Source organism: Panthera leo, chromosome C1 (assembly GCF_018350215.1).
Source record: "Panthera leo isolate Ple1 chromosome C1, P.leo_Ple1_pat1.1, whole genome shotgun sequence".
NCBI lineage: Eukaryota > Metazoa > Chordata > Mammalia > Carnivora > Felidae > Panthera > Panthera leo.
The window spans coordinates 153626320-153651271 of NC_056686.1; the positions used below are offsets into that span (position 1 = coordinate 153626320).

Sequence of the window (24952 nt, forward strand, 5' to 3'; positions counted from 1 at the left end):
TGAAAGGGATTCCCCAAAGGAGGATCAGAAAAATGAAATAACTTGCCCAAAGGTGCACAGCTAATTTGTGATGTAAACCGGCCCACATATCTCCTGCCCTCCAAACCCTTTTCTCCCCTACACATGATCAATTTCCATGTTTCGATCTCTGCTCCAAAGTTTGCATGTGTAGGGAGAACCTAGACTACACTGTTGGGACAGTCCTGGCTTATACTTGCGTTCCCAGAATAATTATTATTAGTGTTCCCTTTTGCCCTGGAAAATGACCCTCACGTGTTGTTCTCCTTTACTTTCAAATTGTGGATAATAAATTTTATGGTTTGCAAATTTTTAGAAATCGTGATATCCACACGGTGACCCTGCTTCTACAACCACGTCATTATTTGCACCCCTAATTATTCTCTCCACTTAGAATTAGTTCCATTCTTTGATGAAAATGTGCCATGTGTATGTTCTTACCTCTTGAGAAAGCATTCCTACAATATAAAATTTATTTTATACTATTCTGAACTGTAATTGTAAAGTTTTGTTTTTTTTTTTTTTACTGGAGCTGCCAGATACTGCAGATAGTTTCTGCCCAATATTTAACTTTAAGAACAGATATCTTTTCTTTCATTTGAATGCTGTTCTTTGAATAGTGTTTAAAACGGCTGTTGACTTTCCACTTGTTTTCCCTTCTCGTTTCTGTGCCAGGTTGTTGTCAATGCTCTTTTAGGAGCCATTCCATCCATAATGAATGTACTTCTGGTTTGTCTGATCTTTTGGCTCATATTCAGTATCATGGGAGTGAATCTCTTTGCTGGCAAGTTTTATCATTGTATTAACTACACCACTGGAGAGATGTTTGATGTAAGTGTGGTCAACAACTACAGCGAATGTAAAGCCCTCATAGAGAGCAATCAAACTGCCAGGTGGAAAAATGTGAAAGTAAACTTTGATAATGTAGGACTTGGATATCTTTCTCTGCTTCAAGTAGTAAGTAACCACTTTATTATTCTCTGTGATGTCTTATTAACATGAGTTTGAAACCTCCCCCCTCAATATTTCCAAAAACGTATTTCTCAAGCCCGTCTGCCTAGATTCTTTCTAATCATTGCTGAACTAACTTTTCTGCACCGTGTTGGAAACTGGAAAGCTCTACAAAGTTTACAGTCTTTCAGACTATGCATTAGGTACCCTAGAACCAGTCCCTTGTTACTGACATTGTTATGTAGGTTCCCACTGTTTTACCCCACCCCTACTCTGAGCAAAGTAGAGGCAGTAGCCCTAGGGTGGGGTTGGAAAAGCGTATGTGGGTAAGAGGAGGAGTGGTAGATCTCTGTACTCCTTGGCCACCAGACAGTACCAAACCCTCATCAAGTCTTCACCCACTTAACCTTCACCACCACCACAACCAAGCTACCCCACCTTAACATCTGTCACACCAATTCCCACCTTTCCTGCCTGCTGCTTGAACTCCTTCAGATAGGGAGATTGCTCTCCTGCAAATAAAAATCTTCCTATCAAGTTCATTATATCTGTTATAAATTCGTAGACAATCTATCCCGCTTCTCAACCGACCACTCCCTGAGCTGATCCACCTGCATGATACCCAACACTGTATGAATATTAGGGGGAAGAACAGATTCTGTGGCTCTAAGAAACTGAAAAAAAATGTATAAGATTTTTGTTTTCAGGTTTGCTATGTCTGCAAAAAAACCATAAATATTTAAAAGAGTGCATTGCAGCTGAATGTATTTGCTTTCTGACTAGGAAATTACTTTGTTTTATGGAATAATTGTCTTAAAATAGTATAATCAACAATATGTAGATTTTCGAGAATAAAGCATCATGATTTGTGATCGGTGAGAATACCATTTAGAAGAGAATAAGTAGAATGGAAAGCATTACAATCAAGCAATGCAGCATATTTTTCATCTTGTCTGATGCTAGTTTCATATACACCAAATTATTTTATCAAATTTTATGTTGTATTCTCATGGGCATATCAGAGTCAAAGGTTGTTAATAATTGCTTTTATGATAGCACATTGTTATAATCTTCATGGCTTAATTATAGGTTTATAGAAGAACATAAATTTGAAGCATTTTCTATGATATTACAAACTTTGACCAGAGTTTAAATACTAACCCCAAACTATTTTGTATACCTGTTTTTGAATGAATCTTGGTCAATCCGATACTTAACTTTCTTTTCTAAAATTATCATTTGTGGGGGAGAAAAACTAAGTGGTCTGACTTTTTTACAGGCCACATTTAAGGGATGGATGGATATCATGTATGCAGCTGTTGATTCACGAAACGTAAGTCTGTTTAGAGGAAAAATTGTTTAATTTGATCCAGTGAATATTTCCACAGTGTTGTAATTTACTGGTAAATAAAACAATGAGTCAATTTATAGAAAACATCTATTTTACAAAAATAAACTATTCAACCTTGCATTATTTCTTCCAAAATTTGATTTGAATGTTTTTCTCTACTCACTGTAAATCTTTTAACACGTCTTTTCTATATCTAGCATGACACCCAGCACTTAAAAACTTGTTGATTTTGCAAACTGAGACAATTTGTTTTTGGCTCCGATAGTTCTGGCCATTTGTGCATTAGAAGCTCTTAACAAAGAATGCACTTCCTTTGTCTGTCACAGATTTCCTCCATCTTTTTATCTTCCTTGTAATAGAAGAATCTAATGGTGGAAAAACAAAACAAATCAAAACAAACAAAACTTTAGTGTTTCTCTCTGGGATGTGAGATTTTTGTGGTAGAAGGCAGGGGCCTTCACAATCTACTTTACACACCTCAACACTTTTGAAATTTTGTGTACACTTTTCATTAATTTTTTACTGCTTAACAAGGAGAAAGGAAATCATATTTTGGAAAAAAGAGATTGCCTTCTGGTATATTGCCGGAACATAGCAATTAAACTCAAAATGTTACTTCCCTAGCACCAATAACCAGGTGGTAACTGAGAAAGAACTCCTGTGGGGTTTTTTTCACCTTATTAAAAAAAGAGAGAGAGCACAAGAACTAAAAGCACAGCATTGTATCTCTGTATCAAGAATCCCAGTTATGTGCTCTTTTGAATAATAATAATAATAATAATAATAATAATAATAATAATTATGTATTACTACTCCCTCAGCTAAGGGCTTTATTATACTATCACATTGAATCTTAAGTAACAATGTTATTGTGTGGTTGACATTAACTTCATTTCACTACTGAAGCAAAGAGGCTCAATGCATTAAGCGGTTATATGTTTTTGAACTCTGACCACAAGCATGAGCTCATAACCACTTTCTTCTACAGTAGTTTCCTACTTGTTTTGATTAATTCATTTAAAGTTCTCTCCACCTTCCTTATCAACAGGTTGATATGCAACTTACTTTCAGTTTCTTCCTTAGTAACTTAGAAGACAGTGTCTGCTACATAACTCCTCAGCATTTAAGCATTTTACAAATGATGAAATCCAAGTGGACATCAAAATTAAGAAAAGTTGCTTGCTCTTATTCTCAGTAGTCATCAGAGAAATGCAGATTTAACCCAAAATGTGACATTATTGCCTAATTGGCAATATTAAAAATTATGACAATACCAAGTATTGTCAAGAATAAAGAACAATAAGAACTTTTAATGCTACCGGGAAAAAATAGATAAATATTTATTTTAAAAAGTTGAGCATTATCACATTATTTAATAAAATTCAAGGTATTCTTTAACCTTGCAGTTTCATTTTTAGCAATATATCCTACACTTTTGTGCATGCATAGCAGAATCTATGTACAAGAATGAACATAACCTTTTGGTCTAGCAAAAACTGGTAACAATTCAAAAGTAGTAGAAATGGACAAATAATTAAATATTATACAGTGGTGAAATGATATACAAATACAGCATATGCAACACCATGGATGAATCTTAAAAATATAACAAAGTTGGGGTGCCTGACTGGCCCCATCGGTAGAGTATGTAACTCTTGACTTCAGGTCATGAGTTCAAGCCCTACATTGGATGTAGAGATAACTTAAAAATAATTTTTTTAAAAATATATACGTAAAACAGAGTTATGCAAATGTGTCCACTAGACAAAATATAGACAAAACTAATCTTACTGTTCAAGAATGCTCACTTAGATGTTAACTCTAAGAAAAAGCATGGAAATAATTACCATAAAAGGATAATGATTGCCTTTAGTAGGGATTATAGAGTTTATATTTGGGAAGGATACACCAAGGGTTTCTGAATTCTTGACGATGTCCTGCACTGTGACATTCACTTTGTAACAATTTATTACTACATTTTACCCTTATGTGCTATGCACTTTTCTGTATATATAGTATTTAATTTAAAAACATTTAAATGTATCATTTTCTATCACTGTTTGCTATCTACACACATAAATGAAATAAAAGTCTCATCAAAGAATATGTACTTTTACAATACTTCTAATATTTTCCATTTTACTCTATTTTATTAGAAAAATATATCAAGTGGGCTGTTACCCTCTACATTGCTTTCATGACACAATGATACATTCCCTGTATCCATTACCACCTGGGACTGGTTAACTGAGTTGGTTAGACCAATATCCTGTATGACCTGAGCTATAGATTATAGTCAATGCTCAAGCCAACTGTCACTCTTTTTTTTTTTTTTTTTACCAAAAGTGTGCTGGACAAGAGAGGGTATCATTGTTACAGAAACTGTGCCTAAAGCCTACTGAGTAGGATGAATCTATACACTTATTTTCAAGAAGGAATGATCCAACAGATGAACCCATATCCACACATACAATAATAACTCTAGCCTATGAAAAGAAATGTGTAATAGAAATCAAACCTTTGCACTCAGTTATTACTACTGGCCAGGCACTGGTTTTTTTTAAGCCCTTTTCATATATTAATATATTTAACATTTTCAACTACCCTGTGAGGTTAAGATTCTATTATTTCCATTTTACAGATAAAAAAAACTGAATTAGAGAGAATAAATCTTAAAGGTTTTAACACAAAATAGTGTGACTCAAACATCTCTTTTGCAGGAAGAGGAAATCCTCACTCTGCATGCCCTACTGGGGGACTTTGGGGAAAGTGCATTCATAATCTAGAAACTTACTGGGTGAAGTGAATTTTAATTATCCAGACTTTTCTATGAGTTGTTTTACTTTGTCAAATCAGTGAACAGTCTTGTAGGACTCTTCAATAAGCATGTTAGATTTGATGTTTCTTAAAATCTCTTTAATGTTTGCCCTTTTTTTTTATTCCCAGCAATTGAGACATGCTTTGAGAATTGAAAATTTGCTGATGTCCCTTTTATAAAACAAGTAGTGGTTCTAATAGTTACCATTCCTTAATATTTTGTAGGTAGAATTACAACCCAAGTATGAAGACAATCTGTACATGTACCTTTATTTTGTCATCTTTATTATTTTTGGTTCGTTCTTTACCCTGAATCTTTTCATTGGTGTCATCATAGATAACTTCAACCAACAGAAAAAGAAGATAAGTATACTAAAACTTCCTCTTTATTCTAAAATGTGAACTAAACATGTCACACTAGTTCTTTTAGGGTCTAAAATGTAATCAGCAAAAAAGAAGGAATATAAAATTCTGAAATTACCTTGAGATATTTAATCAATTGTGAGTTTTTAAGTAATTGCTAATTCAGATAGCATGTATTGATATTTTCAGTATAGAAATATGACTGATTAATACAGAATACTTTAAAGATTGAATATGTGCATCTCTGTAAATACAGATATTGGCAACATTAGAATAGCAAGTGGAAGCGATTTCACACAATTTCTGAGGTAGATTTTATAACTAGCAAAGAACATGATTTTAACAAGTTTTGCTTTCATTTCTTTACTTTGGAGGTCAAGACATTTTTATGACAGAAGAGCAGAAGAAATACTACAATGCAATGAAAAAACTGGGTTCAAAGAAACCACAAAAACCCATCCCTCGCCCTGCTGTAAGAATAACATACTTTCATTCCCATCAAGATCTATGTTATTTACAACTTACACAGCCCAAATTGCTAGATACTAGTACTTTTGTGAATTTACAAAACAAAATTTCTATCTTAGCAATGTGACTAGCAGCTAGCCTAAATAGCCTAAGTATATGTGTAATAGTCTAAGTGTATATATATTATATATAATATAATGCACAGATTACGTATTATATATAAACATATAAAATACATGTAAATAAAATATTTCAGACTTACATGCCAATAGTATTACATAGAATTGATGTCACTGAGGAGTATCTAATAATGTAGAGAAGAAAACATATCCATACATACACTGTGTGGAAATACTGAATGTTCACAGAGCGTGGTGGGGATGAATTGGAATAATCGGTACATCTCAGATTTGCCACATTTTCTGTCCAACTCTGCAGATTGATTGGAATCATTATGAAATAAGTCGCAGGTTTTGTTTTTCCTGGTTTTAAAAATATTTCATATTTCCCCTACCATCTTGCTTCTAAATCTGATGACATCATTCTGAATTTTTATGGCTCTTCCAACTGTATATTATATGCCAGTAGCTGCTTGGTTGCTGCAGGGAATTACTGTCTGGAAGAAAAGAGCCCTTTAACAGAAGGGCAGTGCATGTGTGAAGGCCTTGAAGTAGGAAGGCCAGTGAGGCTGGGATGTAGAGAGTGGGGGCTTATTGGAATGTGTTGAGAAAGAAGTTAGGGTACACAGACTTTTCTGAGCTTTGTATGTTATGTTCAAAAGTTGCCTTTATCTTTAGAGCAACTGGAAGAGATTGAAGGGGACCTGGTCGTTTTCAGTTTCGTGAAGATAACTCAACCAGTATTGGCAGGGGCAATGTGTAGCTTATTAGATTTGTTCTGGAGCTGACTGATAGATGATGATAGGGTATGATAGGTAGCGATGATAGGTAGCCTGAACCAGAGTCATGTGGAGATGAATTAAAGTGGATGGATTTGTGAGCTGTCACTAGAGTACAATTACAAAGTTTGTCTATTAATTGAATATGGGAAGCAAAGAAGAACCCAACAAAGAGAACTTATGAGTTTCTACCATACACACTGGATGACTAGTGTCATGCAAGGTATGAAGAAGGGACATGCATGGAGAAAAAAAAATCAGAGATGCTAGCTTGCAGAATCTGGCAATCAAAAAAACACAGGAATAAGAATGAGTATTTAGAAGTAGCAAAATAAGGTTTCTTAAGACTGAGAGGTAGGTTTTTGAAACAAAGCAGGAGATCTGGAGACGAAGAGTGTGAAGAGGGGGAATATAGAATAAAGTCACATATTTTAGAGGGATGAGTCCTCTAGCAAATATGGACTCATATATAAAAAGATATATGTGAAAAGTCAAGATAATATGAAATGCAAAAGGAAGTAGAAGAGTTTCTTGACACTGATTTTGATGCTCCCAAAAAAGAATAGAGACCAAAAGAATAGGATATTTCTGAGAAGTTTGGAACTATCCTGGAGCAAGTGAGGGAGAAAGGATTCCTAATCATCGTCAAGGGCCAAGATGAAGTGAGAGAACGTAAATCTTTGGCAAACAAAGCTGCCAGGGTTACATAGCTTCCCGCAGCATACACTACATCCTGGGATTTAAGTTGGAGACAACAATTAGGGACTGAGGATTGCAGTTATACGTTGAAGTGACCCATTGGAAAGCTACATGGGCAGGAAAACTAAGCTTTTTATTGATAAAACCTTCTAATTTTAAGCAATTGTGAACCTCCTACACTGTAGGTGCTAAGTCTACGAGAAAAAATGACACTGCTCCAGAGCCTCCAGACAACTAGGAGAAATAACTAAAACAAATAAATAAGAGCAAACCATATGCAATACAGTGTCATCAATTTTATGACAAATGTAAACATAAAGTTTTCTGAGGACACGGAGTGCTTAAAACTTAAAACTGAATTCAAAGTCATCAGAGAAGGGGTGAAGGAAGTCTCTTTTAGTACAAGGAGATAAGATAAAATGATACAGTAGAATCTGCAAATTTTATTCAGAGGGATAGGAAATATCAGAAGGGTAGAAATAAGAGAAACATAACCAGACTTGGAAAGGTAAGCTACAGTAAATAAGAACTAAGAAGGAAGGTTTGGAACTGGAATTAGACACATTTATTAAGTTGAAGAAGGCTTTGGAAGGACAGACTCACCTGAAGCAATAGAAGTCCAGTCCAGTAAGCCAGATACCTGTTCAGAGAAAAGAGAAAAATACTACAAACAGGAGGTTGATGTCCAAGAATTTGCATAGGGAGTAATGGATGTCTCTCAACAGAGAGGGAGAACACTAGTACAGAGAATCCAGATGGATAGACTTGTCAGAATCTGGGAAAGCTATGAAGTGTATAGGTAACAGATCATCCGTGGTTCTAGTTAAGAAAGTACAGGACAGCTTAGTGGAAGTTAGGTCAAGGCTTGAGCCCCCAAAATCTTGAAATACCAAGCAGAAGTAGGCAAAATGGTATAAAACAGGGTCCAAACAAGTAGAACTGGTAAGGTGAGTTTCATAAACAAGACATAAAGCCATTCAGTGCTTGGAAATAAGGTCCAAACTGAATAGGGCAAAGGTTGAACATCTGATTGTGGACTATAACTTTTACAAAGATTATTTTATTCTTTCACAAGAGTTACCCCATATAATTTCACCCAGCTTTTCCTTATTTTAAAATCTGGCATAACCATAGATCAGTAATCAAAGCTAAGAAATTAATCTTGGTACAATACCATTTAAATAAAATACAGAACTTAATTACATCTCACCAGGAGTTCTAAATATGTCCTTTTTCTTGAACTATAATTTTTTAAAACATCTTCCCAGCTGAACCTTAAGGTACTCTGGCTTTGGGGAAAGACGATAAAAGCAGAAACTAGAAAAAAATAAACATGAGAGAAAAATATGGAGAGCTGTTTATTAGTACTTCAAAGTTTACTTTGATACCCCGTGCCAATACATGGGATAACAAAGATTTGTTATAGTGGCAAATATTGGCTGGCTGTCTATCATATACATGGTGATGTTATGGTTACTGAGAACACAGTAAGTGGTTCTTAAAGTCAGTTTACAAAATCTGGTATCATGAACAGTATAAGTAAAACAAATATACTTGGAAAAAGTTGTATATTCCAGTATACAAAATGTTCTTCCAAGTATTAAATAAGCATGGTATGTTTTTATAAAAGCTACATTTTCATATTGCTATGTTAAAACCAGATATGTTGAATTTGATTTTTTTTTTATGTTCCTAAGTGAATTTTACATACTCTTTGTTCCAGAACAAATTCCAAGGAATGGTCTTTGATTTTGTAACCAAACAAGTCTTTGATATCAGCATCATGATTCTCATCTGCCTCAACATGGTCACCATGATGGTGGAAACTGATGACCAGAGTCAGGAAATGACAAACATTCTGTACTGGATTAATCTGGTGTTTATTGTTTTGTTCACTGGAGAGTGTGTGCTGAAACTAATCTCTCTTCGTTATTACTATTTCACCATCGGATGGAATATTTTTGATTTTGTGGTGGTCATTCTCTCTATCGTAGGTAAGAAGAGGTACTTTTACTCAATTAAGGAAGTTAGTAGTAAAAATTTGTTTTAAAATTTTGAAAATGTTTCTCACTAATCTTTCTCATTTATCCCCCCAAAATCTTAAATAAAAGTCTAATGTCCATTCTTCAGTTTGTCATTTCTCTTGTTGCATGCTGTGCATGAACTGATATGTGAAAACAAGATTTTATATTTTGCAGCTTTCATTTATCATCTTGTCTCATTTCACAGGATGATAACAGGAACTTGGCATAACAATCCTGTACTCAATCACACTCCGTTGATATAGACAAGTATTGCTTTGAATAAATAATTCACACACACATACACACAAAAATTATTCGAAGTAGTCAAATAGTCCATAGATAGGATATTGATAATTGGAATAGTTTGTATGTGTGTTTATATATATTCACATATATATAAGCTTCATCTTACCTCTGGGTTCAGATATTTTCTATGCTTTGTAATATTCTTTTTCCAGAAGTAGACATTTTGTTCAAAAATCCAAAACAGCTTCATTGTCATCAATACACATTGAGTAGTGAAGTATAGGGCATTAAATGAGGTGCTGGCAGTAAATATAAGACATTTAAGACAAGGTTCTGCCTCTTAGAGAAGAGAAAACATAGAGGGAAAAATTAGTATTCCACCATTTACACTGCTTTCTCTGACAGACTAGAACACCAAAACAATTCTCCATCCTGTGTGATCATCACAACATTGCCGTGAGGTGGTCATTTAGCGAGTAAGGGACAAGACTCAGGGATCATGCAGACCTGGCCTGGAGCTCGCCTATTTCCACTAATTACTGTCTCTGTGACCTACAACAAGTTACCTCTCCAATCCCTGACTTTCCAGAAAATATTTCAAGTGTTATTGGGAGAATTAAATGAGATGATATAAGTTGATGCATTTAGTATCATGCCTAGAACAAAGAAAAGCCCCAGTAAGTGCTAAGTTTAACAACAACAACAACAAAAGTAGATAGAAACTATCACCATCTAGTCATGTGTAAAAAAAAAAAAGAGAGAGACAGACAGACAGAAACAGAGAGAGAGAGAGGATTCAGTGCCAAGTTATGTCTGCTGCAAAGCCTGGATTCTCTCCTGTCCATCATTCTGCCACCTTCCAAATAAAATGGATCATAGCCATCTCAGGATAAGATCTCTCATATTCCTGATCCAAAATCACAAGCCTTGTCCATTAGTTCTTATGCCAATACCAGAACCAGAATTTTAGAACTATAAATCCACTTCTTTGTTTGGTTGCCATATGCTCTGTAACATCTTTAGGTCTTCAGTGGTTGAATCTTTCTTTTGATAGATGCTTCTCTTGAACTAGGAAAAATGACCATTGATACCTTCAGTATCAATACCTTGTATGAGTGCCTTCAGAGGGATTAATGTTATAACACCAAACATACCAGTTTCATTTTGCTAAATAATGCAGAATGTGCATGTGTCTATATATGTGTGTGCGTGTGTATGTGTATATCTAATTCTCATGCCCACATTTTGTAAAACTAGTGATTATCCAATTCATGTAAGTTTTCACTCAAGGCTATTAAATATAGCACTACTTTTGTTATTGTTTCTTGATTTTCCACAGGTATGTTTCTGGCCGAGCTGATAGAAAAATACTTCGTGTCCCCTACCCTGTTCCGAGTGATCCGTCTCGCCAGGATTGGTCGAATCTTGCGTCTGATCAAAGGGGCGAAGGGGATCCGCACTCTGCTCTTTGCTCTGATGATGTCCCTTCCCGCCTTGTTTAACATCGGCCTCCTGCTCTTCCTGGTCATGTTCATCTACGCCATCTTTGGAATGTCCAACTTTGCGTATGTTAAGAGGGAAGTTGGAATTGATGACATGTTCAACTTTGAGACCTTCGGCAACAGCATGATCTGCCTGTTCCAAATTACCACCTCTGCTGGTTGGGATGGATTGCTAGCACCCATTCTTAATAGTGGACCTCCAGATTGTGACCCTGAAAAAGATCACCCTGGAAGCTCTGTTAAGGGAGACTGTGGAAACCCATCTGTGGGGATTTTCTTTTTTGTCAGTTACATCATCATATCGTTTCTAGTTGTGGTGAACATGTACATCGCTGTCATCCTGGAGAACTTCAGTGTCGCTACTGAGGAAAGTGCAGAGCCCCTGAGTGAGGATGACTTTGAGATGTTCTATGAGGTTTGGGAGAAGTTCGATCCTGATGCCACCCAGTTTATAGAGTTCTCCAAGCTCTCTGATTTTGCAGCTGCCCTAGATCCTCCTCTCCTCATAGCAAAACCAAACAAAGTCCAGCTCATTGCCATGGACCTGCCCATGGTCAGTGGCGACCGGATCCACTGCCTCGACATTTTATTTGCCTTCACAAAGCGTGTTTTGGGTGAGAGTGGAGAGATGGATGCCCTTCGAATACAGATGGAGGAGCGATTCATGGCATCGAACCCCTCCAAAGTCTCCTACGAACCCATCACGACCACTCTGAAACGCAAGCAAGAGGAGGTGTCTGCTGTTGTTATCCAGAGGGCTTATAGACGCTACCTCTTGAAGCAAAAAGTGAAAAAGGTTTCGTGTATCTATAAGAAAGACAAAGGCAAAGAAGGCGAAGGAACACCTATCAAAGACGATATCCTCATTGATAAACTAAATGAGAATTCGACTCCAGAGAAAACCGACGTGACACCCTCCACCACTTCTCCACCCTCGTATGACAGTGTCACCAAACCGGAAAAAGAAAAATTTGAAAAAGACAAATCCGAAAAGGAAGACAAAGGGAAAGATATCAGGGAAAGTAAAAAGTAAAAGGAACAAAGAATATTTCATTTTGTGATCAATTGTTTACAGCCTGTGATGGTGATGGATTAGTGTCAACAGGACTCCTACAGGAGGTCTATGCCAAACTGACTGTTTTTACAAATGTATACTTAAGGTCAGTGCCTATAACAAGACAGAGACCTCTGGTCAGCAAACTGGGACTCAATAAACCAGAAAAACAGCATCGACAGGAGGTTTCTGTTTTCACAACCAGCTGACACTGCTGATGAGCAGAGATGTAATGGCTACTCAGACTATAGGAACCACTTTAAAGGGGGGAGGGAAGTTAAATTTTTATGTAAATTCAACACGTGACACTTGATGATAGTAATTGTCACCATTGTTTATGATTTAACTGCCACACCTGCCATATTTTTACAAAATGTATGCTGTGAACTTATCACCTGTTGTTTTTTTTTTAATTCACAGGTTGTTTACTATTATATGTGACTATTTTTGTAAATGGGTTTATGTTTGGGGAGAGGGATTAAAGGTAGGGAATTCTACGTTTCTCTATTGTACAACTGGATATATTTTAAATGAAGGCATGCTGCATTTCTCATTCACACGTGAAAAAAAAATCTCATCACAAAAAGAAAGAGTTTACTTCTTGTTTCAGGATGTTTTTAGATTTTTGAGGTGCTTAAATAGCTATTCATGTTTTTAAGGTATCTCATCCAGAAAAATTTTAATGTGCCTGTAAATGTTCCATAGAATTCACAAGCATTGAAGAATTGTTTTATTTTTACATAATCCATTATATGTACATGTATATATGTATATATGTATATGTGCGTGTATATACATATATATGTATACACACAGACACACCCACCCCATCACATGATCATTCACAGTCCCGGCAGCATGACTATAACATTTTTGATAAGTGTCCTTTGGCATAAACTAAAACTATCCTATCAATCCTTTTAAGAACCTGAATTGACCAAAAAGCATCCCCCACCACTTTATAAAGTTGATTCTGCTTTTTCCTGCAGTATTGTTTAGCCATCTTCTGCTCTTGGTAAGGTTGACATAGCATATGTCAATTAAAAAAAAATAAAAGTCTGCTTTGTAAATAGTAATTTTACCCAGTGGTGCATGTTTGAGCAAACACAAATGATGACTTAAGCACAGTATTTATTGCATCAAATATGTACCACAGTAAGTATAGTTTGCAAGCTTTCAACAGGTAATATGATGTAATTGGTTCTATTATAGTTTGAAGCCGTCACTGCTGCATGTTTATCTTGCCTATGCTGCTGTATCTTACTCCTTCCACTGTTCAGAAGTCTAATATGGGAAGCCATACGTCAGTGGGAAAGTGAAGCAAATTGTTCGACCAAGACCTCATTCTCGTGTCATTAAGCAATAGGTTGCAGCAAACAAGGAAGAGCTTCTTGCTTTTTATTCTTCCGATCTTAATTGAACACTCTGTGGTAAAAAAAAAAAAAAAAAAAAAAGCCCGACCGTACGAACGTATTGCAAGCTGCTTCAATCTGTTGAACCTGTATGGTTAGAGTTTTCTAAGAAAATATAAATACTGTAAAAAGTTCATTTTATTTTATTTTTCAGCCTTTTGTACATAAAATGAGAAATTAAAAGTATCTTCAGGTTGATGTCACAGTCGCTATTGTTAGTTTCTGTTCTTAGCACTTTTAAATTACAGCACTTCACAAACTAAGACACAAAGACTAAGATGCAGTGTAGGTTTCTGCTTTTTTATTAGTACTGTAAACTTTGCACACATTTCGACGTGGAACACATCTCAGACTGAGTCCAGCGTTTATTTGCTTTCAAATAGTAATGCCTTATCATCGAAAGAGGCTTAAGGAAAGATCAGTTGATATTCTTGGCATTGCTTGAATCAGATATTTCCACCTAGTCTTTTTATTCAGAAAATAATGTCTTTTCCAGTGTTTGTTTACCCAGATAGATTTTACTCTTATTGGCCCGTATGGCATTAGAACTGTATCAGATATGATATGGGTCCCAAGTTGTTGTTTGTTTTTTTTTTTCCTCACAAAGCCAGGTAGTGAAATTATATTACCAGCTGCAGCAAAACATTTTGTTTTTCTTTCACAGGCAACATTAAGTGTAGATTCTTTATACTAAAGCTATTGACTTGTAGTGTGTTGGTGATATGCATGCAGGAAAATGCTACTACCATAAAGAACGGTAAACCACATTACAATCAAGCCAGAAGAATAAAGGTTTTGCTTTTGTTTTGTATTTAATTGTTCTGTCTTTGTTTCTATCTTCGAAATGCCATTTAAAGCTAAATTTCTATTATGTAAAAATGATCTATCAGAAAAAAATATAAATGTAAAGAATACACATTAAATATAATGATTCATCTTTAAATTTTTTCATGGAATGGAAATCAATTAAGAAGAGTGTATTGGATATCTAGTTTTAATATTGGCCAAAATCTAGATATGGTATTGGGTAGAGTACTGGAAAGTTACAAAAATTAATAAAAAAATTGACTAACATTTTAAATTGTGCATCCTTTCTCCTTCCCGTCTACCTACTGTTCTGTTCCTCTTTTGACTCTAGTTTCTTCCCTTTGTATTCTTGATCTAGTTTTCTGTATGCTTTTTCATCCTTCCTTGGGCTCTCGGCGTTTTTCATTCAGGATATTTTTCTTGTTTCTTTTCTGTTCACCCAGTCTCTTGTTAATTACATTCTGTAGACAATGGCTCTGTGCATTTAAACCCCTAATAATTTGCTGTCACTATAAAAAATCCATAGACTATCATCATGTTCATTTCTACAATTCCCTTGACAAAACTTCTAAGTGAGCTTAGATCTCACCTCTTCATAATATAGTAACTAAATTCCCAAATGACACAGATTTGGTTTTTCTACTAATTATGAGCACTTTGAGAAATGTTTCTCAATTCTGATTGCATATTAGAATTACCTGAGACTCTTTTTTAAAACTGTCAATGCATGGACCAAGACCAGACCAATTGAACTCCTATCTCTGGGGATGAGACTTAAGCATCTAATATTTTTAAGGCTTGCCATTGATGCTGATTCATGCTAAGAGTTAAAAGCCAATGAGTTAGTGTCTCTTTGCCCAATAGGAAAAAATATTCTACAGAAAATGAACATTTCCTGTTTCAGAATTTCATTATATAATTCATCATGTATAAAGTAAGGCTTCCAATACGGAGGCTTTGGGATTATTCATCTTTTAGTACAAAAAATAGACATTGACCCATTTATTTCAGGGGTTCTCTTCTAAGACTGTAGTTAGTGAAAGGGAATCCTTTTGCTTTTGAGACCTTTTTCAAATTATACACACACACATACACACACACACATGCACACAACATGGCACCCCAAATTATTCCTAATGCATACTGGGTGAGATGAATACGCAGGTGGTTTAGGAAACAGTATGGATTCATAAAATACCCATCCAGGTGAACCTTACCCTGTTCTTACCCTGTTGGGTAAGAACCATTAATCTGGACCAATGGGAGATAGCCCACATAAGACATACATTCAATTTGTGATTATCCAGTCACAAATCTAAACAGGAAAGACTTCTCTACTTTTCTATTTTGGGGCACCTCTCATAATCATATGTTCTCCTGAGTTCTGTATAACACAGATCGATTTACAAAGAGAAGAGGGGAGGGAATAAGAGAGGGGATGTAAAGGCTGAGGAGAAGGAAAGAGAGAGAACAACTGGGGAAAGTAGAGGAAGGTAGAGGAGTTTAAAAATGGGAAGGGATGCTTTATAAATTATCCTCTGAAAAAGGTCTTGCTGTTAATAACTACAGCAATAGTGAGAGAAGGGGGAAGAAACAGGCGTGCGGGAAAGAAATTTTGCTTAGTTGTCAATAAACAATGTAAACATGCTTCTCCTTCCTTTTTTTTTTTTTTAAATACCTATAAAAAAGGTTAAGAGGGTATTATGCAAGTAAATGCTACAATAATCGCATTGATAGTGTTTTTTTTTTCTGTCATCAGAACTAAATAAATGTTTGTCTACTGCATATTAACTTTGCGATAGGAGCTGAGAGATCAAAGATGAAATTAACTGCCCAAAAGAAGGTTATAGCCAGAGGTGAAGAACCTTGAATGTCACGCTAAAGAGTCTGGGATTTATTCTGTCGGCAATGAGGAATGATTGATCGCTCCTGAGCAGAATGGCAGTAAAATTAGATATTTCTGTCCCTATTTAATGTGATAGTAAGAAGACTGCACTGCCCCTATTTTGCATATTTCACAGAGATCTCATTTTCCCATCTCTTTATTTTTAAAGATGTTTGTGTTTTTATCTTTTAATATATATTTTTAAAAGAATGTGCATAGTTTAAAAAACAATCTAATATTTTTTGTTAATAGCATATCAACCTACTTATATTTATTTTATACACAGATACATTTGATTTTAATTACCTTATTCTGTGCTTTTTATTTGTCAAGTTTCTCTTTTTTCTTCCTTCTCTTCTTGTCCTCCTGTGCATTAATTTTGTTATGTTTATTCTCTTTCCCACATCTGTACTGGTTCCAAAGATACAAATCTTGTCCCTCTCCCCCTCCCTTTCTCCCTTCCTCCTTTCCTCCCTTCCTTCCTTTTCTCTTCCTTTTTTTTTTTTATAAGTGATTGATCTTAAATTTTAACATGCATACTTAGCTAGTGAAATATAATAAACAGTTGTACTCTTATCTGGAACAATGAAGTTCCTTAGAATGTTTACATAGTATTGCCCACTTCGCATGTGATCTTTGTCTACTATTTTAATTCTACTTTGACACCCAACAAATTAAACAATATTATTATTATAAATTTGTATAGTCAGTGCTTAGGCTTTATATGTTAATTAATCCTTCCTAAAATATGTTTTTTCTGTCTATTTCATTTTGTGTTCTATTTCCTTCTTGAAATATATGAGGAATTCTATGAGTGAGGTCTGTGAGTAGCAAACTGACTCCATTTTTCTTTTTCTTAAAATGGCCTAATTTCACCCATATTTTAATGGACTAGTTTAGATTATATTTATTCTGTTTTTTTTTCAATGTTTTGAGTCTAGTTATGAAAATACTTTTATTAATCTGACTCAGAAATTATGCTAATTTGAGGATTAATATGCTTATTGATACCTAAAATTTAGAAAATTTCAGGAAAATTTCTTTTAGCAAACAAATATTTTCTCATTCTATATTTTTTCTATTTTCTCCATCTGGAACTCCTGAGGGTTGTATATTGAAATTTCTAAATCTTTCACCCATGTTTTTTACTGTCATTTTCTTATTTTTAGTGTTCTTTCTGGGTAATTTGTCAGGTTTTGGTATCAGGATAATGCTGGCTTCATAAAACAAGTTAGGAATTGTCCATTCCTGAAGGACTTTCTGTTAAGAGTAGAATTATTTCTCCCTTAAATATTGATATAGTTCATTAGTAAAGCCATCTGGAACTTGAGTCTTCTTTGTAGGAAAGTTTTTAATTACAGATATCTGTTCCTAATAGAGCTATTAGGATTTTTCCTTTTTTTGTTTTGTTTTGTTTTGTTTTGTTTTGGTAAGTTACATTTTATAAAGGCTTTGTTCATCTAAGTTATTGAATTTACTCATAAATGGTTCATGTCATTCCATTCTTGTGCTTTTAATATCTGTGGCATCCCTGGTCATATCCTTTTTTTCATTTCTGGCATTGAAAATTTGTAATTTATCTTTTTCTTAATTAGAATATCTGGGGGTTCTTCAATTTTATTAATGTATTCAAAATACCAAATATTGGTTTATTGATTTTCTCTGCAGTTTTTCAGTTTTCTACTCATTGATTTCTGCTCTTTTTAATCCTAATGTGATTAAGTATGCTATTTGGTGTAGGTCTTTAAAGCAGATACTTGTTACCATCTAAAAAGGGAATCACTGCAATTCCTAATCTGAGAGTTTTCAGAATCAGTGCACACTGAATTTTATTAAATTTTTATTGTACCTTATTTAGACAATCATGTTAGTGTTATAATCCTTTATTTTGGCAAGGTAGTAAAGAGTGTTAATTGCCTTTAGAATGTTAATCCTAATTATTCTGGAATTGAATCCAATTTGGTCATTTATATTATCAATTTCATATTTTGCAATATTTAGTTTTCTAGTATTTTGCTTCATATTTTCACATCTACATCTGTGAAACAGCTTGGCTTACAGTCTTTTAATGCGCTTAGTAGGTTTGGATCATAAGACTATGGTATGCTTTTAAAACAAGTTGGGAAAGGCTCCTCCTTTTTTTATTCCGTTAGAGATTAAGATTGATGTTAATTTTCCCTTAATTATTTGGATGACTCATGAAGTCTGAAGATTTGCTTTTTATGTTCAATTTTTAATCACGTATTTATTTTCCTTAATAGGTAGAAGACCATTTAGTTTTCCTGTTTCTTCTGGACTCAGTTGCCATTGAACTATTTTTTCTAATAATTTAACCATTTCAAATAAGATTTCAAGTTTATTCACATAAAGTTACTTGTAACTTTATATTATCTATTAAACTCTATGGGATCTGTAGTAAAGACCTCCTCCCCCAATTAATTATATTAATATCATATTTTATTATATTAATTATTATATATTAAGAACTAACTTTTGGCTTTTTAAATCTTCTCTATAGCATGTCTTTTTCTATTTCATTATTAATTTTGGTGGTTTTCATATTTATCATTTCCTTCCTCCTATTTCATTGGTTCTAATTTACTATTATTTTATAAATTATTAAAATTTATTTTCAGCCTTTATTCATTCTGTTTTTAGTAAATGCACTTAAGCTAGACTATAAATTTCTCTATAAGCATGGTTTTAATAAAATTCCACAAATTTTGTTATATATTATTTTGTTACCATTGAGTTAAAAATGTTTTCTAATTTCTATTGTGATTTCTTCTTACTAGAAATTTGGAAAAGTACTGTATAATTTCCAAATATTTGAGGAATTTTCTAGATATTTTTGTTTTGACTTCTAATTTATTTTCCCTGTATTCAGATAATACAATCTGCATAATTTTAATCATTTAACTTTCGGGGGGAACTGCTTTGTAGCTCAGCAGCTTAGCAAATGTAATATAAGTTTCCTATGTAGTTGAAAATAAAGTGTATTACTCAATTGTTATTGCAATGTTTTATATACATTTAATAGATCAAGCTTGTTAATCATGTCATTCAAAATACAAATTTATTGATTTCTTTTGTATGTTTTTTCTACAATACGTCACGCATTTTTAAACTGATAAATCTTATAGTATATTATTGAAGCCAATCTTTAGGGAGTAAGAGGAATTATCAATCCATGCTCAATTCTAGAAAGGCTGCCTATTAAACACTGCATTATTAGAAGGAACTATGAGTGGGTTGATAACTATTGCCATTATTTGCCCACACTAACAAGCATTCTCTTGTAAAACAAACCAATATTTTAGGAAGCCAGATTCTTATGTATCTTGGTTGGTCTTTTGTGTGTGTGTGATTCCTCCAAGAGTTAAACACAGAATTACCATACAACCCAGGAATTCCCCTAGAAGGTATACATTCACCCAAGAGAAATGAAAACGTGAGCGCACGCACACACACACACACACACACACACAGAAACTTCTACACAAATGTTTGTAACATAACTATAACAACAAAAAGATGGAAACATCCCAAATGCCCATCATTGGATGCATAAACCAATTGAAGTATATACATACAATGAAATATTATTCGACCATAAAAAGGAATGGAGTACTAATACACTTTACAACTTGGATTGACCTCAAAAACATTATGCTAAGTTTAAAAGGCCAGAATAAATGTATGATTTATTTTATGTGACATGGCCGGAATACACAAATCCATAAAAACAGAAAGCGAGTTAGAATTTACTAGGGGAGTGATTAATTACTACTCGTGGGGTGTCTTCCGAGGCAATTTAAAGGTTTTGAAAGTAGAGATAGATTGTGGTCACACAACATTTTGAGTACACCAAATGCCGCTGAATTGCACACTTCAATATAATTTTGTGAATTTCACTTCAGTGAAAATGTATATAGAAAAAATAGTTAATATTATTGCAACCCTAAACACTAGGGGGCGCTACGTCCATTAAGAAACATGGCTAACATTTTTTTTCCGCAAAGAAGGAGAGTTACTTTTGCAAATTTTGCACTTATTTGGCGTCTATTTTAGATGTGAAAAAATAGAAGCAACTGTAACTTTTGGAAACATTGCTGGGAAACAATGTTTTACATTTGAATGTATCTCTTCAGGAAAAGGCAGTTTGTGAAGCATCCTTAAGAAAAGATTTCTTTCCTTGAACATGGAACACCTTATAGTTGAAAAACCAAACCAACACAAATTATGAAACCAAAGAAATGGTGAATGGAAAGAATTTCAGAGATTTACATAAAACTGAATGAACCCAATGTCCAAGTACATAGAGTTTCAAATAACCTTTCATTATTACTGTAAGTAACTGAGAGGGTTTTGAAAATGTTTATCCATATTTTCATGAGCACAATAATATCTGGTTGTCCAATGAAGCTCATGTCTTAAATTCTTTCTCTGATTCATGAAATAATTCATCACTTATTCGTTAATAAAGCTATATTTGTTGAATTAGTATCAGGAATAAAATAATTAGACCATAATCTCCCTGAACTACTGTGGCCAGCGTTTTAACAAAGTCACATAGGAAGGGTCATGCATTCACATGTGTAAAATATTTATTTTCAACTACAAGCCACACAATAAATTACTCTTCCTATAAAGAGAATGTTCTTCTGCTACTGTACATAACAAATCCCAAACGCAGCAGAGGAAAATTAGCCCAAGAAAACATGGTCCCCAAAGTAAATCTGACCCAAAGCATTCTAATTAGACTATATAATTATAACGTACAGACGTTCTTGGGTTAATGTATAAAGTCAGCAGTCAGCATTTTTTAAGGCATACTAACGGGAAACAAAGTCTTCCTCAGGAATCAGCTGATAAACACTATAAAGAACGGGGCACCTGTGTGGCTCAGTCAGGTAAGTGTCCTCCTTCAGCTCAGGTCATGATCTTGTAGTTCATGGGTTTGAGCCCTGTGTCAGACTCTGTGCTGACACCTCAGAGCCTGGGACCTGCTTCAGATTCTGTGTGTCCCTCTCTCTCTGCCTCTCTCCTGCTTGTGCGCGCTCTCTCTCTCTCTCTCTCTGTCTTAAAAATAAATAAACATTAAGACTATAAAGACCATACTCTGAGAAAAATCAGAATAGTCTTGCTACAAAATCCTCTGTGAAACAAGAAGCAGGCATTCCAGAATAGACAGTTTGGGACAAAACTCAATGCAGGGCTTGGCAAAAGAATCTAAAATTCAGAAACATAAGCTCAATTGCTGACTTTTTCTTAGAAAGATCTGGAAATATACCAGAACCCATAGAGTCAATATATAAGGTATATATAGATTTTCCTAAGATGCTTCAATTCAATCATTCTAAAACCCAACATTCTAAAACCCAAATGAAATATCTTTTTGTCCTCTCTATGAAATAACTTTCAGATATTGCTATACTGTATTGGTTTTCAATTGCCAATAACAAATAAGCACAAATGTGGCAACTCAAACAACACATGTTTATTATCTCACAGTTTCTGTGGGTCAGGAATTTGGACACAGTATACCTGGGTTCTCTGCTCAGAATCTCACAAGACTGGAGTCTTGTGACTCCAGTAGGCAAGACCATGTTGACCAGTACTGGGTCTCATCTGACACTTGGGGTCCTCTTCAAAGCTCACGTGGTTGTTGGAAGATTTTAGTTCCTTACAGTTACAGAACTCATGGTGGCTCATTTCTTCAAAGTCAGCAGGATCTTTGTTGCTTCAAGTCTCTAAGTTCATTGTAAGGGCAAATCACATGTCATTACACATTTGTCCAAACCCATAGAATGTAAAACAAACAAAAAAGAGTGAACTGTAATGTGAATTATGGAGTTAGGTGATTATCATGTGTCAATATAGGTTTATCAGTTGTAACAAATGTACCGCTCTAGTGGAGGGTGTTGATAATAGGAGAGATGATGCATATGTAGGGGCAAGGGGTATATGGGAAATCCCTGTATCTTCCTTCCTTCCTCTCAATTTTGCTGTGAATCTAAAACTGCTCTAAATATAAATAACAAATAAATAAATAAGTTTTTAAATAAAATTAAAACAATTGTGTACCTTTATTACATCTGCAACATTCTTTGACTTTTGCCATATTTCAGTGGTAAAAAACAGGTCACAAGTTCTGCCCCCATTCAGGTAGAAAGAATTACACCAGGATGGCATAGCTCATGGAGGGAACATGGTGGGGGGAAGGGGTACTCTTGGTGAGTCTGCCACATATAAAGATAGCTGAACTAAATGAAACCTGACTTCCCGAATCAAAATTATGTTGCTCACAGGGGACAAGCCATAAAGAAAGCACCTTCTTCTGCAACCCTCTTATCATCGTAGAATAACAAGGCTGATTTCTGTCTGAGTGGCTACACATATCACACAAGCAACAATTACAACCAGCCATTACTCTTCAGCCTTCACACCACCATATTCATTCATGTGCACTCCAAATAAACTCTCTTTCCCTATCAGACAATGACCTAAGTATTAACAATTGTTTTTCCTTGTCCAGAGGATATTTCCTTTAGAAGTATGCAGCCTAATTTTTTTTAATTGTAATTAAATCTCTTCTAATAACTCAGTAGAAAAATCAAGTAGACTTTATCCACTAGAATTTGTCTAGTCATAATTTCTAACTTAGTATATAAGAAATCTCTGGGGCATTTATTGACATTTATTTTTTTTTAACTCAAAGTGATTCATTCTCACATTACATCACTTAACTTTGCACATGACTGTTTCCAGATGGTACTGAAATGATCTGGCATCCAGATATTGGTTACTGCATTAATGAAAAGAAGTGGGTTGTCTACACAAGTCCTAGTCTGAAAAATCAAAACCTCAAGGAGAAAAAACAAAAAAGAGATCCCTTAAATCTCAGCTACAAAGAAACAGAGAAAGTAACTAGTAAAAGAACACTAAGTAAAAAATGCTAAGCTTGAAGAATCTTCTGTCAGGGCAGTAATGACCTTGGAGAAATAGACATTGGAGAAAGTTTGCAGAAGTTAGCAATTTTGCAGGTTGATTTTAAATCCTGTCTGCATGATCTTGAATAATTTGTTGGTCCTGGGAGTGATTTATCTAGAATCACTCATTCGGAATAATTATCTGAAACCAAAATTTAACTCTTGCTTGAGGACCATTTGTAAGTCCTGATTAAATTAATTGCTAGAAATAATAAAGCCATCAAGTCAATCAATGAGGAAGTGTGTGCTTAAGCCATGTCACATGCCCAGTGCAGGGCTAGGCCGTGTGCCAGACTTGACTTTGATATGAATCTGGATCTAGTAATGAAGGAGTCAGGGTACTGAGGAAGTCTTGTCACCAGACAAAGCTGGTTATCTTTTAGGTATACAATGACATAATGACTTGTCACAGAATGCCTTGTTGCAGATTAATACTTGTGTTCTTGTCTTTACACAAGTGGGGGAATGTCTAGGCATCCAGGTTGCTACTTTCAGAATGGTTACTAACCGTAAAGACATTAATGCATCTTGGCCCCTTTGGAAGGCTTTGATGTCAATTGCTCAAGATTAATCAGTCACCTGTGTCAAAATTAGGGAAGGTGCCAGGATATTGTGCCACCACCCCCATTAGGCAATAATACCAGGAACATAGCAGGTGTTTATTAAATATTGCTGTAAAATTGAATGCATGGCAATCTGTATATAGCCTTTCTGGAGGGTTGAGGATAATTTGGGCCTTACAGCAGTCTTTGCCATGAGAACTTCACCTGCTCTGTACCCCATGGATTGGACATCTGTCAGGCATCCTTCCAGCTTTGCCACCTTACCTGTCTGGTCTCAGTGGAGGGAGGAAGAAGGTCCAGCTAGATCAATCAGATTCGCTCTTAAAAATCTAAACTGAAAGATAGAGATTGGTACTTAAAAGTTAAACTATTTAGGGGCACCTGGGTGGCTCAGTCGCTTAAGCATCTGGCTTCAGCCTATATCATGATCTCGCCACTCCAGAGTTCAAGCCCCATGTCAGGCTCCGTGCTGACAGCTCAGAGACTGGAGCCTGTTTCAGATTCTGTGTCTCCCTCTCTCTCTCTGCCCCTCCCCCACTCACACTCTGTCTCTCTGAAAAATAAACATTAAAAAAAATTTTTAAATGAAAGTTGAGCTATTTAATGGTGGAGCTAGGAAGACTATCTTTCTGAGAATTGTTTTTTTATAATTTCTTTGGATTCTATGAAACGTCTTTTCAGTAAATCCCCTTTTCATTCATTTATTTTTGTTTACTTTGAAGATTATATTACTTCCAACCAAAGATGTCTTAAGACTATCAACAGCCTTTTGAAATGTGCTGGAGGCCAAATAAAGGAACAGGAGACATCTGTGGGTGAATTACCTTATTTCCTCATTTTTTTCACTTTAAGCATGAAACCTAGTAAACTTTAGAACTTTTAAGAATATATAATAGCTTTTA

At 34.9% G+C, this 24952-nt stretch overlaps 1 protein-coding gene across 7 annotated transcripts in view; it reads left to right on the forward strand.

Moving 5' to 3' along the window:
- Positions 1-12370, forward strand: part of LOC122227843 (sodium channel protein type 2 subunit alpha) — an 84829-nt gene extending 72459 nt beyond the window's left edge. For 4 of the 7 annotated variants that reach the window (XM_042952568.1, XM_042952570.1, XM_042952571.1 and 1 more), the window contains exons 21-26: positions 694-975; positions 2249-2302; positions 5363-5500; positions 5868-5972; positions 9289-9559; positions 11175-12370. In XM_042952568.1, the coding sequence (XP_042808502.1) occupies positions 694-975; positions 2249-2302; positions 5363-5500; positions 5868-5972; positions 9289-9559; positions 11175-12370 (2046 nt within the window). Of the gene's footprint in view, positions 1-693; positions 976-2248; positions 2307-5362; positions 5501-5867; positions 5973-9288; positions 9560-11174 lie in introns of all 7 variants that reach the window. The other 3 variants (XM_042952573.1, XM_042952569.1, XM_042952572.1) reach the window with 1 other exon arrangement.
- Positions 12371-24952: the final 12582 nt, after the last annotated feature.